At 45.1% G+C, this 16,974-nt stretch overlaps 1 protein-coding gene across 1 annotated transcript in view; it reads right to left on the bottom strand.

Annotated features, from left to right (window-relative positions):
* The window catches only part of FERMT3 (FERM domain containing kindlin 3), a 108,293-nt gene that overhangs the window by 78,833 nt on the left and 12,486 nt on the right, over positions 1-16,974 (bottom strand). The window contains exon 2 of the mRNA XM_078660551.1: positions 6,285-6,435. Coding sequence (XP_078516677.1) covers positions 6,285-6,420 — 136 coding nt within the window. The 5' untranslated portion in view covers positions 6,421-6,435. The remainder of the gene's footprint in view (positions 1-6,284; positions 6,436-16,974) is intronic.

The following is a 16,974-nucleotide window of genomic DNA, read 5'->3' as shown; positions in this document are numbered from 1 at the left end:
GGCCATGGCGTCAGTGTGCTAGCCTGCAAGTCAAAGGAAATGAAGATATTAATTCAAGTTTCCACTGATGCAATGAAAATGAACACTATGGGGAGAGCATTCCAATGGCACCGAACCAAGAGGATAAGAGAGTGAATCGAGACAGGTGAGTGGGTGGAGGGCTTGTTATCTTTACAGGCAGGTTGAATGTAGCAGGAAACAACTTAGGTAAGCAGGGGGCAGGGTCATAGACAGATTTATTCACAGTGTCAAGAAGGTCCTCAGAGGTTGATAGACGATGAGCCATCTTATTTAGTGGCAGTAAAATCAGGCACCGCATGAAAGGTTCAGTAGGGTGTGGGCATGAAGTGCAGGACTTTAGCAAGTGTGAGGTAAATGGTTTGGATTGGAGTACATGCAGTGCTCATCTGAATCTACCAACTTCAGCTCCCAAGAGGGTGGGGTTTGGTGGACAGTGTGCCAACATAACTCAATGCACCCTAGTCGGTATGGGGTACTCGCCTTAGTTTGCCCTTTGTTTTCCCTGAACTGCTGCCCTCATGACTGGTGCATGCTTTATGGACTAAGAGTAAACAATGAGGTCCATTAAACAGGGATTAATGGATGGAGTAATGGAGGAAGTGGTGGGTCCGGTGGTGAAGGAAGACAGTAGACTGTGATGAGAAGGTGATCAAAGGGCTGATAGAGCTGTTCGTCTGTGTGGTTATGGAAGAGGCTACGTTATACATAATGAAAGGAGATGCAGATGATAGAGGAGTTTGTGGTCAATGTAAAAGAGGTGTTAAAGAGGATGCTGAAGCATAGGATAGAGTATGTGATGGGGAGCCAAGACAGAGGTAATGGAAGAGGAAAAAATGATGGTGGTAATGAAAAAGAGGTAGTCAAAGTGATGGAGGAGATGATGCAGAAGGGCGATGAAAAAGGAGAAGGTGCTGAAACAAGTGAGGTTAGAGGTAACGAGGTGATGAAGTATGTGACAGAGGGTATGGAGAGGCTAATGGAGGAAATGAAAGAGATTTGACCGAAAAAGTTTTGGAGGAGGTGACGGAGGTGATAAACAAAATAATGAAGGCAGTAATGGAAAATGTGAATGAGAGGGTGATGAAGGCAGTGAAGGAGGCGGTGACAGAAGAAGTGATGAAGAAGTTAATGGACAGGACATTGGTCGAGTTCACTGGGATGGTGTTGTAGTCGGTGAAGAAGGCGGAGGTTGGGTTAATGGAGCAGGTGACAGGGGAGATGAAGAAGGGCCCTCTCTGACGTCTGTGTACAGAAAGTCTCATGTGCTGGCCACCCATCCACACCCTCTTGATGGTTATTTTTGGCTGCCCATGACAAAGCGCTCACTCACTTCCTCCTCTCACTCGGAGCTGGTATCACTCGGACTACAGGATAAAGGCTCAGCCAGAACAGGAAGCTGCTTTGGGGAGAGACCTGACCACAGAACCGACTGGGCCTTAAATGATAAGGCTCCAAAGCATCATACTGACCAAAGAAACACATGCGTGGACAGTAAGATGTGTATAGAAACATACTGACAGACACCAAGAGCGGGACCCCTTGTTGTCCATAAGGAACACACACCATCAGCTACAAGAAAGAGGCCTCTTGCTGATCAAAGAATCAACCACAAGGGAAGTGGCTCTCACAGACTATGGAAATAGACACAGTAACAGCCGAGGGAGGCTCTCAAAGAGGATACAAACGTGAACCAAGACAGCAAGAGAGGCAGGAGCATAACACACATCCCCACTTTGGAGTAACAAATCAACTGTTCCTCACAAGGGAACATCCAGAAAATGACGATGCCCCCCACTTTGAACCACATTTCTTATGGCACCAAGCAAACAAAGCAAGACATTGTGCCCTCCCCAGAAGAGCTTGCTTGTCTCTTGTCTAAGCATCTATCCATTAATCCTTTCAAACTCCATCCACCTATTTACCCTTTCACTCATCCATCCATCTACCCCTTCATCCAGCCATCCATCTACCCCCTCTTTCACTCTTCCATCCATTATTTCACTCATCCATCTTTACAACCATCCTTCACTCAACCAGCCATCTATCCATCCATCCATCTAACCTTTCACTCTATCACCCTGTTATAAATCCACCCATCTGTCCTCCTTTTCACTCATCCATCCTATCTCTCATTCATCCAGGCATCTATCCACCCACCATTCCACCCATCCATCCATCCACTTGCTGACCCTCCCACCCTTTAACGTTAATTATGAGCCTTTCTCTGCCGAGTTGCAGACAGAAGAGGCCCAACAAGTAACCACCCCCGCTGCAGCTGCTAAAGCAGGTTGCTGACACCGCCCCTGGCTCCTCCCCAGTGTAGCAGACGGTAATGCATGTCCGAAACCCACTGTCAATAATTAGGAGGGCTCAAAGACTGGAAGCAGACCCAAACCTACACTGCAATTAACCATTAGGGTGTTTGTGTGGTACACACTTAGGGGGTGGAGCTTCACAAAAGTAGCGCAACACAGCGCAGCCCCACGTGAGGCTGCACAGCATTGCACGACAGGGAGGGAGCAGGAGAGCACCGTATCTTCAGAGATTTGGCTCTCTCATACCTTTCCCTTGCGCTGGCGCTGATTTCAGCTGCTGTGCGCCATGCACACACCTTAGCGCCGCAGCGCTAGGGTGTGTGCATGAGGGTACCCTTCCTGTACAAAATACTATGCAAGACACGATGCAAAGCTTTCCCCACTTTGAATACGTGCTGCACAGTGCAGCACGCATGGAAAGTCGGAAAAGCAAGAAGAAATTAAAGCATTTCTCCTTTGAAGGTTCGTTAACTTTTGGCCCAAAACCATGTTTACAAATATTTGTAAATATGGTTTTTCATCAAAAGTAATGGTTGGTTGCATGGGAACTTCCATGCACTACCCATGTACGCACCCTTGGCTCAATGTAATGCAAAGCAGTGCTTCACGCTGCTTTGCGCTACTTAAAGAGTGCTTTCCAGCGCAAAACTTTTGCGCTGGCATAACAACTTTTGCGCTGGAAAGAAAATAGCAAATCAAAAATTTACACTGGTTAGTGTCACTTTTGTGGGATGGGTATGCCCAGACGTGGGTCCCTTGCTCATTGTGCCACTGAATTCAAGCTAGCCCTAGCCTGGCTGAAGAAGGGTGACGTGCTCTGAAACCAGTCCCAGGATGCTTGTTTCTGGTCCAGGGAGGACCTGGCCTGGCAGTTCGGCCTGGACTGTTCCCATGGGGCACAGGGTGAAGACTGATTTGCATATGGCTGGGTCTGAACTGGAGTGGCGTAGTGGGCAAAAGAACGATGGATTTAACCCAGATCTTTTGACTGGGGAGAATGTTTGCATTGTCAGTATTCCGTCCATCATTTGTTTGCTCTTTGTCTCCCTGGTAGAGGCCTTGACTAATGTATTCACCCTACACTCTAGTAAGCCGGGTAACAAAAGATCGATAAAACTTGATGATGGTTGGTATACCCAATCATGTAGGGTATATAAGGCAAAACTAGTTGAGGCAGTAAAGCATAAATCCCCCAGTGAGATACAGGATGCAAGGAAGGCCTATAATAAATCCCTTAAAACTGCTAGGAGGGAGTGGGAAGACAAGTTCTGGGAAGACCTGCTCCAAGCGAGTAAAAGTAGGGACACTAGGGCTTTCTGGACTCTTATAGGTTCACGGAATAAACCCGCTGCAGCTATGAGACCCTGCAATATCCCGCCCCAAACCTGGGTAAAACATTTTGGGGCTTTATACCTCCCTCCAGACGGGGACCTGAATGCTGGGGTGAACCTCACACTAGTAACTGAACCTCATGCTTATGATCTCTTCACTCCTATAGAAATTGAAGGGGTCATAGGGTGGGTAGCTCCCCGCAAGGCAGCGGGCCCAGATGGCCTCCCGGGGGACCTTATGAGGGCATTCCCAGTGGAATGGGGAAGGGTGATTGCTGCTCTCCTGAACGACATCATGATGGGAGGAGCAGTGCCAGAATCTTGGAAAGGGGCAGTGGTGGTCCCGATTTATAAAAAAGGGTGTAGGGAAACCCCGGGGAACTACCGCCCAATAAGCTTGATAGACTCCACCCAAAAGATAGCTGGTAAAGCTATACTCGGAAGGATCCTCCATTGGGTGGAGGAGAATAAAATCATATCGGATTTTCAGGCAGGGTTTAGGGCAGGAATGGGGACAATAGAGCAGGTGTTTAGGTTGGCACTTCTGGGGTGGAAGGTGGTGGAACTAGGCAAGGGTAGTCTTTACCTGGCCTTTATAGACCTGAAGACTGCCTTTGACCTAGTCCCCCGGGAAGAACTATGGAGGGTACTTTACAAACTGGGATTACCCCCTTACATCTTGTCCCTCCTTATTAGCCTCCATGCTAATACCTTTGCACAGGTCCGTTGGGGTAAAAACGGAGAGATCACTGAAAAAATACCGGTGTCTAGGGGTGTAAGACAGGGCTGCGTCCTGGCGCCCACCCTATTTTCACTCTATGTAAATGGGGTGGTAGAACATCTTCAGCAAGAACCAGCCGACGCCCCCTGTCTCGGAGGAGTCCGGATCCCCACCCTGCTTTTTGCGGATGACACGCTTTTGATCTCGAAGACTCCCCAAGGCCTCCAGAAACTGTTAACGCGCTTCCAGGAGTTTTGTGCTGCAAAAGGGCTAATAATAAACGTGGACAAAACCAAATATTTAGTCTTAAACCCACCACGGAAACTGGGTCGCCCACCTACGCTTAACTCTGTGGCCCTAGAGAAAGTATCCGAATTCGATTATCTCGGAATTCGGATAACGGATAGAATGTCCTGGGCAAACCATATAGACAAAATGGTCCTTAACCATAAGAGAGTAGGAGGAGCTCTTATGAGGGAGTACCGGGCCTCACCGAGGAGATCGCTCACCCCGGTAATTGAAATTTACAAGACCAAGGTAGTGACATCAGCCTTGTACGGGGCAGAACTGTGGGGCCACTGCCGTTTGGATGCTCTGGTGACAGCTGAGAGTAAGCTTCTGAAATCAATCATTGCAATCCCCTTGAGCACTCCATCTGTACCAGTGCTGTTGGATACAGGCTGCAAAAGTATTAAAGACCAAGCTCTGCTTCGCCCTCTCCTTTTATGGACTCGAATTTGGAGGGGCGAAGAGTTAAAATCCTACGCCGATGGCCTGAAGGAAATAATGAGCCTGGGTGGCTGGTCAAAAATAAGATGGCTAAGAGACACTAAAAAACTTATGGAGAAAATTGGGTTGGGGGACTACTGGTCATCACGTTCAGCCCCCCCGAAAGAGGTTGTAAAGGCCCTTTTTTGGAAATGGGCCGCGGAGCATCTAATTACAAACTCGAACCATTGTAAGTCTACTGCCGCCTTCTTACTAGTTAAAGACATTGTGGCATTTGAGCCTTATTTGGATTTAATTACCCTTCCCTTTGACCGTGCCCTTTATTTTAAATTTAGAGTTGGTACCCTTCCGCTTGGTGCCCTGGTATCAAACTGGAGTTCTGCGGCCCGTAAGTCCCCAAATTGTGCTTGTTGCCCGAGCAAGTTAGAGTCCGTTGCGCATGTCCTATTTGAATGCCCGGATTATGCAAGGCCTAGGAGTACTTGGTTGAAGCCTCTTTGTTGAATTATGGGTACACGAAGCCACTTAACAGCTTTACGCATTCTAACCACGGACACATCCCCCCCAATTGTATGTGGAATTGCAAAATTTTTAAAACAGTGTTGGCTTATTCGTTGTAAGAGATTGTCAGTAGCGATTTAATTCTTTTTAGTTAATTTATTAGTGGACACTTCATGTCCTTTTATCTCTTTTAAATGTGCTTTTTATACTGACTTCTTAAGTGATGCTTTTTGTAATTGAAAATGATTGTATTGAAAGTGTGCTTATAAGATATCTTGCATATCGAATAAAAGCTTATGACTGACTGTTTGCTGTAACACATATACACTGACAGCAAAAGAGAGAAAAATAAATTCTGACTCCAAAAGAGAACCTTATCACTGACCATACAAACATATATAGAGGTGTGCCTCTCAGTGATGATGTAAACAGATGCACTGACTGCAAGCGAGAACCTTGCCAACTGCAGAAACAGACACACTCACACAAAGAGGTGGCTCTCACCCTGCACAAAAACATAAACTGCCAGCAAGAAGGCTTCTTGGAGACCATACAATCATGTACACGGACACCAAGAGGCGTGCCTCTGATTGGCCATAGAGACAAAGATATTGACAGCAACATAAGCCTCCCACTGAGCATGAAAAGGTGTTTACTTGTACTTACTAATGGCTTCCACCGTCTGCAGCATGACACCGCCAATGTGGGTGCTTCCGGTCACCCTTAGGGTGACAGGTTCTGCATCAGGCCCCAGCTCCTCCACAAATACCATCAGCTCCCATGAAGAGTCTATTGCGGCCATATTCTGGCAGTTTACCTAGAATGAAAGCAGAGGGGAAGCATGTGAGTTCTGAATTGCAATTCCAATTCCCAGTTCTAGAAGCAACATCTGGAGAACTGTGTACATTTTTGGCCATCTCATCTGGAATATTGTATCCAAATAAGGAGACTACATTTGCAGTGTTGTGTCTAGACATGGAGTCCCAGCCGCCACAATGTGTTCAATGTTGGTAGTCATTTTTTGACTATTGCTTGTTAGTCTAAGCTGGAGCAATGTGTGCAATTTGGGGAAGGGCCGCATTTGAAATATTCTACCTGCTCTTCAGGCCTCTTCCACTTAGTGTGAGATATAAAATTAGGTCACATTTAGTGGCAGTGAACACCTCTCTTTATAAAGTTTCTTTAGAGACTGTATTTGCTCTCATCTCAAAAAGCCTTCTCTGTTTTCACCAAATCATGGATGAAAATCTACCCTCTCCCTTATGTTTGGGTGGCCCCTCCTTACTTTCCATTCTCTACTTGACTGCTCTTTCTGGGCATAGGCTGCTTTACGTGACATGCATGTATGCCATAATCTTTATTATTCTATTTCTGTCAATTGCCTTCATTTCATCCCAAAATGTCAAGTATCACAACCTCTCCTTTTTTTAAAGTCATAACTGCAATCTGACAATACCAAGTGCCCTCTAACTCATCTGTTAATCACACCAACCAACTGCGTGAACTCACATACCCTCCCCACAATAATGATCACACCTAGCTCTTGTTAATCTAAACCACCACAAAGAAACTGGTGTAAATGCATTGGATGGTTTTCTTGAGAGTACAAAACGAATCCCTGTAATCACTGGATTTTATGACACGACACGGAAGTCATATTATGCAAATCTCCTTTATTGCCACAGCTCAGCAGCAACAATTGAAGAACATAGAACTTCAATGAACATTCCAATGAGATATAAAGTCCCCCTATGACAAGCAATCTTCCTTCTTTGTTGCTGCTGCTCAGCAAGATAAGTACTACCTTTACAAGCTTAGCACTTTTTACATTATTTGATTACTTAATATACTTTTTGTTGTATGACTAGTGTGTTTTATGCACTTGTTGCCAATTAAAGATTTATCTTGACCTTGTATGCTTGATAGTTATCTCTACAACCTGTAACAATATTTTTGTACCCTTTTAACTTAATTTTTTTGTGTACCTAAACTCTTTATTATGGGTCTTAGTACCCCTTCCATATCCACCTTTCCCCCTCTGTCCGGTTTTATTGTGAACTGGATTAGGTTTTACAAAATCCCTTCTCGTCTTTAAAAAAAATAATAATTATACCGGCTTTTACACGTGCACGAGCGCACGCAGGAGTGCTCCCCCTCGCTTCTCTGCCTGTCAACCTACGGTCCTTCAACGGATCCCCTGGGGCCCCCGATCTTCATTATACTACGGCTCCTGCTTCCTAAACGTGAAGCAACCCATTTCTACCCCCCAATACCAACGCGCTAATACGCGCTAAGGGAATCACACCGAATTAGAGGAAAGTACATTAGCGGCCAATCTCGCACGCTTCACTACGTGCATGACGGCCATCTTACCTCCTTGGGCTCGCACTTTAATTATACATACGGAAGACATGTTGACAGATTGGGATAAACACAACTGTCAAATTCAAGACGCCGGTAATCACATTAACGATTTTCCTCACAAATCAGCTGTTCACCCGACAGAGTTTACTCTGCAAGCCCCCCATATCGACGCATTTACCCAATTAAGCCTCTTTTCATTCGTAACAACGCTTTTCATTCGGAACAACGCTTTTACTCGGTAGGATCCTTCTGTTAACCCTTTACCTTTTTCTTTACAACAAAAAAAAAAGGGGGAAAGAGAAAGGAACTTAGCCTTAATCCTATATACTAAATTAAAATGTCTACACCCCCATCTCAATTAAATATTGAGCTGAAATTAGAAGAGCTTGTCAATAAGGCTCTTGAGAAGGCTTTGGGCTCTATTGATGACACACTAAGTAAAACATTAGAGTCCATATCTCACTTATCGTCTAACCACCCAACAAGTAAACATAATAGGGCAAGCAAGGCTACCAAAAAGAGGGCTATTGGAGGGAAAAAAACAATAAGGGCGCAAAGAAACCCAAAACCTTCATTTCTACACGCTTTCAAAGCGGTGACAAGAATGGTGCCTCGGGCACCACAGATGGGCAAGATAAAGGCCCAGAGCTTCCTATCGACATAGATAGCGATGAGAGCTGAGAGCAGGAAATTTAGTTATCATGCTCTTCTGGATTCAATACCGATGTGGAAGATGACCAATTGAGGGGAACTGGAAGCTCCGAAGAGGCCTCTAAGGCCTCAGGGTCCAACACAGTACTCGTGGACCCATTTGGGGACGAAATGTTCGACCCTCTACTAATTAAACACCCCTTATCTCCGGAGTGGACCCCATCTCAACATATCGTGGACTACCTCTCCTTCTGGCTAAGAAAGGAGATACCCCAGGAAGTGAGATCTAGACTTAGGTCAGAATGTCCGCGCCCCTCCCTACCCAATAAAATAGCTATGACTCCAGAATTAGACCCCAAGGTCGTAGCTTTCATAGCTAAAAACAACAAGGACCCCAGGAAAGGCTTGGACAAAGGATTCAAATCCTGTCAAGATCACCTTCTCGACATCATAGGACTACTCACAAAAATGTTTGAGATGGCCGAATCAGCCTACCTGGGAAATAATCAAATTGACTTGAAAGAGCTCATAGAATAGAGGGCTATATGCCTTGTTGGCAACACCAATACTGCCATTTCCACGGAGAGAAGAAAAGGGGTACTATTAAAATTCGATCCTAAGCTAATCGAATTAGCCAAAAAAGATGGAGGTGCTGACTCACAAGGTCTTCTTTTTGGGGAGGATTTCATCAAGGAAATGGCTAAATACATTAGTGCCTTTAGCTCTATCCAAAAATCCCAGAAATAAATTTTAAAAGTATTCCAAGATAAGAGTTTTTACCAGGGCCGGGAGAATGCGGGGTTGTTTCCGCGGCCGTGGAATACACCCCTCAAGACCCTTCATCACCCGTGGCGGAAGGTTTTCCAACAACTTCGGCTCACACCAGTTCTACCCACAGAGACAAAGGAACCGTGGACGTCCCTTCAGAGGCGAAGGGAGACAACGCTCCTTTTCAACAGGTAGGAACCTCAATAGACCTTTCAGATATCCCTCCAATGGTGGCAGGGAGACTACGTCAATTCGCTGGGAATTGGAATTTAGTAACTGAAGACACTTGGGTCCTCCATACATGGGTTACAGAATAGATTTCACCAATATCCCGTTTCAGACAAGACGAGACGTCCACGAGAGATTATATTCTCACTCAGAGACAAAGACCTCACTCAGAGTCAAAGACCTAGTCTCTCAAGAGGTAAAAGACTTTTACTAAAGGAAGGGGCAATAATTGAGGCAGAAAAACTGGGCTTCCTCAGAAACATCTTCTTAGTAAAGAAGAAAAACAAAGAACAGAGACCTGTAATAAACCTAAAGGACTTAAATCACTGGGTATTCTACCATCACTTCAAGATGGAGGGAATACACCTTTTAAGGGACATCTTAAGAAAAGGGGACTGGCTGATGGAACTAGACTTAAAGGACGCCTACCTGAGAATACTGATCTGGAAACCTCTTCAAAAATTCCACCAATTAATTTGGGAAGGAAAACTATACCAATTTTGCAGTCTCCCCTTCGGACTATCGTCCGCCCCTTAGTGCTTCACCAAGGTACTACGCCCCGTGACCGCTTGTCTCAGCGAAAGGGGAGTGAGACTGATCATATAGCTTGATGATATCCTCATAATGGCCCAGCCAAAGCGGACAGCATCCCTTCACACGAATCTCGCAATATGACTTCTAGAACATCTAGGTTTTGTCATAACACAAGAAAAAGTCTTGTACAATACCAAGCCAGCAAACACAGTTTTTGGGTTTCAGGGTAGATACGATAAAAGCAGAACTGAAATTACCTGCAGAAAAGTTAAGGAAGGTGAGGAAGGAACTAAGAAAGACACTCACAAAAAAGACATTTCCCCTAAGAGTCCTAGCAAGGATCGTGGGCCTTCTATCCTCCACAATTCAAGCTATCTTTCCGGGACCCCTCCACAATCAAGCACTTCAAAGGCTAAAAGCCAGGGCTCTAAGATTGACTCATTCATACTCCCAAATGATATCTTTAGACCAAGAATTGAGGACCGAGCTCCTCTGGTGGTTGAAGAATGCAGAGGCATGGAATGGCAGGCCCATTTTTGGGGAGGAACCGGACCTAATAATAGATTCAGACGCAAGGTTGCAAGGATGGGGAGGGGGATGTGGGAACTCCTCAACAGGGGGGTCGCTGGACAACCCAAGAGAAGAAGTTGCATATCAACTGCTTAGAATTACTGGCAGGTTCATTTGCAATTCGCTGTTTTACTCCAAAGTCAGTGAAATGCTGTGTGACATTAATGATGGACAATGTATCAGCAGTTCGTTATGTCAACAAACTGAGCGGACCCCACTCCAAAGGGCTAACGGACCTAGGGAAGAACTTCTGGGAATACTGTTTGAACAAAGGAATATCAGTTATAGCAGAACACATTCCTGGGTTGAGCAATGGTGTAGCGGACTGTTTCTCCAGGAATTTCAAGGACTCCAGCAACTGGAGGCTAGACAGGCAAACCTTCTTGACTATCCAATCCAAATGGGGTCTCGTCAGAACGGATCTATTTGCAGACCGGTTGAACACTCAACTGAAGGAATTCTTCAGTTGGAGACTGGATCCTCAAGCTCAAGATTGGAGAGGCTTGGCTCCCTATGCTTTCCCGCCTTTTGCAATGCTACTTCGGTTTCTCCTTCACGCTCGACGTTACAGAGAGAACATAACTGTAATAGCACCCCTTTGGAGATCCCAAGCCTGGTTTCCAATCATCCTGGAAATGAGCATAGACTTCCCAATCCTAATCCCCTCTTTCAGAGAAATACTCTTGGGTCCAGAAGACCTTCATCCCCTTGTAGATCAGGGTTTCCTGGTTCTGACAGCATGCAAGATTTCAGGAGACAGTGGCAAATCCCAGGGCTTTTGCCAAATGCTTTCCGACTCATTTCTGAGTCATGGGCATCTGGAACAAGGAAAGCATATCGACTGGCATGGAACAAATGGGTTCGCTGATGTTTTCAACGAGGTTATAATCCCATTTCAGTTGATTTAGTACATGCTAACAACTACCTGTCTGAACTCTTCACTTCAGGCCTGTCTTACAGAACCGTCAATGTCTATAGATCCGCTATTTCTGCAGGCCACTCCCTAGTTAATAGCCTGTCTGTCGGACAGAATTTACTAACCAAAAAGATAATGAGATGTATGAGAGTTCTTATCCCTCCAATCGCTAAATATTCCGCCCTTTGGGACGTTACACTTGTACTTCGTACCCTATCTTCCTGGGGAGAGAACTCCTCTCTCTCTCTCTAAAACGCATCTGTTTTAAACTTACTGTTTTACTATATCTTGTATCCTTCAGAAGAACTTCTGATGTCAAAGCTTCAGATATTTCTAGCAGATCCTTTCAACCAGAGGGTGTTTGTTTTTACCTCAAAAAGAGAATCAAAACTATGTCCTCCTCTATCTTTTACCCCTTTTAGCCCTTTTTTGGGCCCCGGGGGGGCGCTTTTGTTACAGGGCTGTTTTTGCAGCGTTGCTGCAAAAACAGCCCTGCAACAAAATCGGCCGAAAACCGGCCCTGGCAAAGAGCTCGGCGGCACCCCCAACCCCCCGGGGGTTAGGGGGACCGGTAGACCACTTTGCCAGGGCCGGTTTTGGTTCTCAGTCCGGCCCTGAATACAAGTTTATCTGCAACACTTGTGGCAGGGCTTCGCCACTAGATGTCACTGTTACAGCCAGAGACTGTGCATGAAGTGCAAAGGGTTTCGTGAAGGTCTAGCTACAATGGAGCAGTGCCTTGATCTTCATTTGATCATAGGTAAATACACTGTAGCCAGCACCGCCCCATGTGTCTAGCCTTCATGGATCTCTCTTGTGCATTTGGCCAGGTTAACCCCTTTTAGACTCGCACACAGAGCCTACCAAGGCTGTGTCCTTGCCTCTATTATGTTTAAACCAAAACATACCCCTGGATTGCATATGTAAAACGGCTCTTGGCAGTTTTGGCAGGCCCTCTCTTTTTTAGAAACCATCGACCAATCGTAAAATAGGTAGATTGTGGGTGAAAAAAAATTTCATGGAAAATAGGTGCATGGATAAGGAAGGTGAGGAAATCAGACAATATGCTATTCCGCAAACCACATTCAGTACTGAACCTTATCTGCTGGCGTTGGCTGGGCATTGGGAAAGAACACTTCCAATTCGTTTTAGGACTGGGGCGATTGGCTCACTGCTATGTTTTCCTTTGAGGTATTATGATAGTTGTAATATTTGTGCATGTCCCTGCGACGGCTATTCTGATCAAATACTTATGCACTTTGTCTTTTTTTTTGTACATTTTATATTATTTGTTCTAAGCAATTTTGTATTCCTCTGTTGAAACGATGCAATTTTACTCACTGCAGACCAGCTTTGTATTCTTTTACAGATGCTTATGGGAGATGATGTTTCTCTTGCAGTGTTTTTTAAAATCAATTGTGAAATATAAATCCAGGTTTTTGTAAGCAGTGTATGTGCTGTTTTATATCTACTGTACTTTTATGATTATTATTCAAAATCGAATAAGGTTTTTTGATTGGTTGATTGGTCGGGGATTATAATGCTGCCAGATGTAAGATTCTTTCGTTGCAGGTGCTTGCCACTGAGCTTGTACTATTCCAGAAATAGTCAAGAGAAGTTACCTGTAGTTACTAGAAATCGCGAGCAGGAGGGGGTACTCCACTCCCACTAAAGCCTGCCGTGTCAGGCCTCTCACTCCACGTGATGTGCTCCTCACTAGTGTGGTGAATGTGATACAGCTGGCTGCAGGGGGGCATGGTGCTAGCCCGGCGGTACATGCATGCCCTCCCAGAGGGAGACCAGAGAGACGAGGGAGAGACACGACCAAGGACGGCTACAGAAATGAGCTGTCTGACAGCAATGACCCCAAGCAAGAGGTCATTTAAAGATCTTTTTTATCGAGTCAAGTAGCAAAAATGTCATGTGAGATTTTATTTTAGTGCTATGCTTAATTTAAGCCGGTGATTTTCTGTGGTCAGCACCGGCTCTTAATTGCCGGCACTTAATTACCAGAACCTGAACTTATGCTATTTGTGCAATTTAAAGATGAGCAGAAAAACAGGTGTTTTTTAATTCATACATTGTAAACAACTAATACCTGCCTCTCAAGCCATTCTTAAAGCTTTGGCGGCCTCGAACAGTATGAACTGTCAACTTGTAGCAGTGTGACGATTAGTAGTTGTATAAGTAAAGTGGCAATGTGTGGTGCAAACTGCGGTGGACTCCTGGCGAGGGCCGGCACTTATTATTTTTTACAAATTAAGCACTGTTTTAGTGCCCGTATTTAACCCCGTTTTGCTCAGGTTTTACTACTAAGTGCTAATCCTGTAGTCCTGTAATGTGCCTCAACACTCAAATACCTGCTAACAGCTTCCAACCACTGAGGTACGGTTTTTCAAGATCTAAAGTCACTAATACTCAAGTTAGTGGTCACTAGAAATGGCGTCAGGACCCTCCAACCTGATGGTATCACAGGAAAACGTACAGGGCCTGACTACAAGTTGGAAGGAGTGGTATCCTTGGGTGAGTTACCACTCTGCCTAATTATAAACAGGGCCCCTGGAATTATGCAGCAGGGGAGCATCAAAGTATGCAGCAGGGTTGTCTAAATTACGCTGCAGGAATAGGCAAATTATGTGGTACACATTTTCTGATGTTATTACTTCATTGCTTTGTTATTTTTACACTTGGTAATACGGATTGGGCTACAATGTCACATCATTAGTGCCAGTATAAAATCTAAATACATAAATAAGCAACTGAAAGATGACCAGTTAACCTTGTGAATGGTCTTCCAATGCGTGTGACTCATTAACACATATCGGCATAGTTTTAGTAACTTCTGATCTGTTTGAGCACAACACTTTTTTTGTTCAAATCTGCAAATTAAGCAGCAGATGAAGGATTATGCGGCACATGCAGCAAATCCTTAATAACAAGAAGATAGCAATGGCTGTAGAACCGCATAATTTCAGTGACCCTGATTATAATTGGACGAGTGTTCTGCACTTGGGTTTCTTGGGTGTGAGTACAACGGACCTGGAAAACCCATCTGATCACATCATGTTAGGCTTGGGCTGCAAGTGTATCTGGCCAGGTCCAGCGCCGTTCCTGATCCCCCCGCCGCATGGGGACAATGTAATTCACCAACCTGTCGGGCCACATCCTCCCTTGCCCACTGCTACCATACCCACCCTCAACCCAGACCGGCCTGACTCCCATTTACCACCTGCTCAGAATGGCGGTAAATGGAAATGGTATGGAATTAGGAGTTCTGTGTGGAACTGTATGTTGAAAACCCATGCCTGCATGCTTTTTTTCACATTCTTTTTAGATTCACTTTTAACATCGGTATTTATGAGCCAGTATACCATGCGGAAAACTTATTTACGGCCTCACAATAGCCCTGCACGTAAATCCGCATTACCAGTAATCAGGGTTCAGATGCAAGCACCACATGGCTTTTTATTCAGGTGGCGACATGCGGATTAAATGCTATGCAATATGCGAGTGAACTTTGTGCACTGTGGCCAGTTCTAACCTCCCCCATCTCTTCAAAGCGGCCCCACCTGTGCTGAGCAGTGATGTCAGTTAGTAACTTGAGTAGCAGCTTTGAGTAATCCATTTCAGAAAATAACTACATTTTCAGCTTTCTTGGTAGGGTTCAATCTACAGCTTCCCCAAAGTCAGCAAGTTGACTCCAAACAATTGTATGCTGTAGTTTTGACGAAAAGTTGTACGCTTACTTCCTAGACCAGTATTTGCCCCCAGTGAAATGTTTTTCTTGGTTTTCTTAAATTGGGCACTCACTCCGAGGTTCCAGGGTAGTGAAGAGCGCTTGGAGGCAGCCTGTGACTTCCTTGCTGCAGAACAACAGAACTCACCATAACCACAGCTGCACTATTCGACTTGGTCTGGGGGGTGAGCAAAGTTATCCAAGATATGTAACCACACAGAGAGAGCCTGTTGCGAGGAGATAAACGTCATCGCGTGCATGCCTACTCTCGGGCCGGGGGACCACGCCAGCCGCTCTGAGAGAAACCCCAAACTGCATCCTAAAATAGGACCAACCACCACCCCCATCCCGACCTTGCCCGTGGGAGAATAACATTGTCACTGAAAGGGGCGAGATTTTGATCGATACCTTATATCTATTGATCCAAACCTCGATCTGGTCGACTGAACCTTTATTGCCTGTCTTGGAAGGAAACAGTACACCTATCTGCAAATTAGTTCACCCAAGAAAGGACTCTACTCTTAAAGATCACGGACAACTTCTAGGTTTCAAAAGTTTATTGTAAAGATATAATGAGCTGCAAATACAAGCATCTCAGAATGAGATTCACGAGATACACAGGTCCAATTACATACATGTGCTCTCGAAAAGCCCTCAGACGAGCAACAGAAATCACTAACACAAGTTCTAAAAATAGCAAAGCTATCAGCATAGACGCATATCTCTCCTTCATTTAGGTTGGAGGAAAACAAACACAGGTTAGGCGTCCCTACCCTGTTCTAGATGGTATCCCTACTTAACCAAATCCCAACCTAACAAAGGTGTCAGCAATGAATGACCCCCAAGGGAAGTCACCCACTCTAAGTCTCTTGGTGAAAACCTAAAGTTCTCCAGTCATGACCCCTCACTGCCTACCCACCCGCTCTCTAAAGGGTCCTCAGGTCTCTGCTCTAACTCCACCCAAGGGTGCTGTCCCTAATACAAAATAGTCAACAACATTTGAGACGCCCCTTGCGAAACGCCTCTCACGTGGTGCAACTTCAGGCTTTTTCCATGATGCTTTGTATTGGGCCTCAGACGTTAGAGTTGACCTTGCTTCTCAGTCTCTTCTCCGGCCCGCTGATACCCCTTAAACATTCCAGAACCCTCCTCCATGTCTGGGCCGTCTACTGAACAGACCTCTATTCATTCACTTATAATTGGATCCCCCCTTTCCTGTTGCAGACAGATATCTGCCGCCAAGAACCCAACTCTCATAGACTTCTAAAAAGGCTTGCAACATTTCTCAGCCCAGACATGTACGTGTAAATCAATGCTAAAACATTTCAGGCCTACAATATTTCACATTATGATTATAGCATTCTATTTCTTCATTTAATTAAAGCATGTTAAAACTCTTATTCTATTATTTAGAAAACATTACTCTAAATCATGGCCCATTAATGCAATGACCAAAAACGTTAAAACAATCTGTGTCGTGAAAAGAAACACCTTCCCTTTTAGCTCCAGCTCTGGCCCTGAGGCCTACCACGTTCTGCGTTTTACCACAGACCATCTTATATGTTAACAGCTACACGACATAGATTCAA

The sequence above is a fragment of the Lissotriton helveticus genome, chromosome 9 (assembly GCF_964261635.1).
Source record: "Lissotriton helveticus chromosome 9, aLisHel1.1, whole genome shotgun sequence".
Lineage (NCBI taxonomy): Eukaryota > Metazoa > Chordata > Amphibia > Caudata > Salamandridae > Lissotriton > Lissotriton helveticus.
This window is presented reverse-complemented; position numbering and strand designations above follow the sequence as displayed.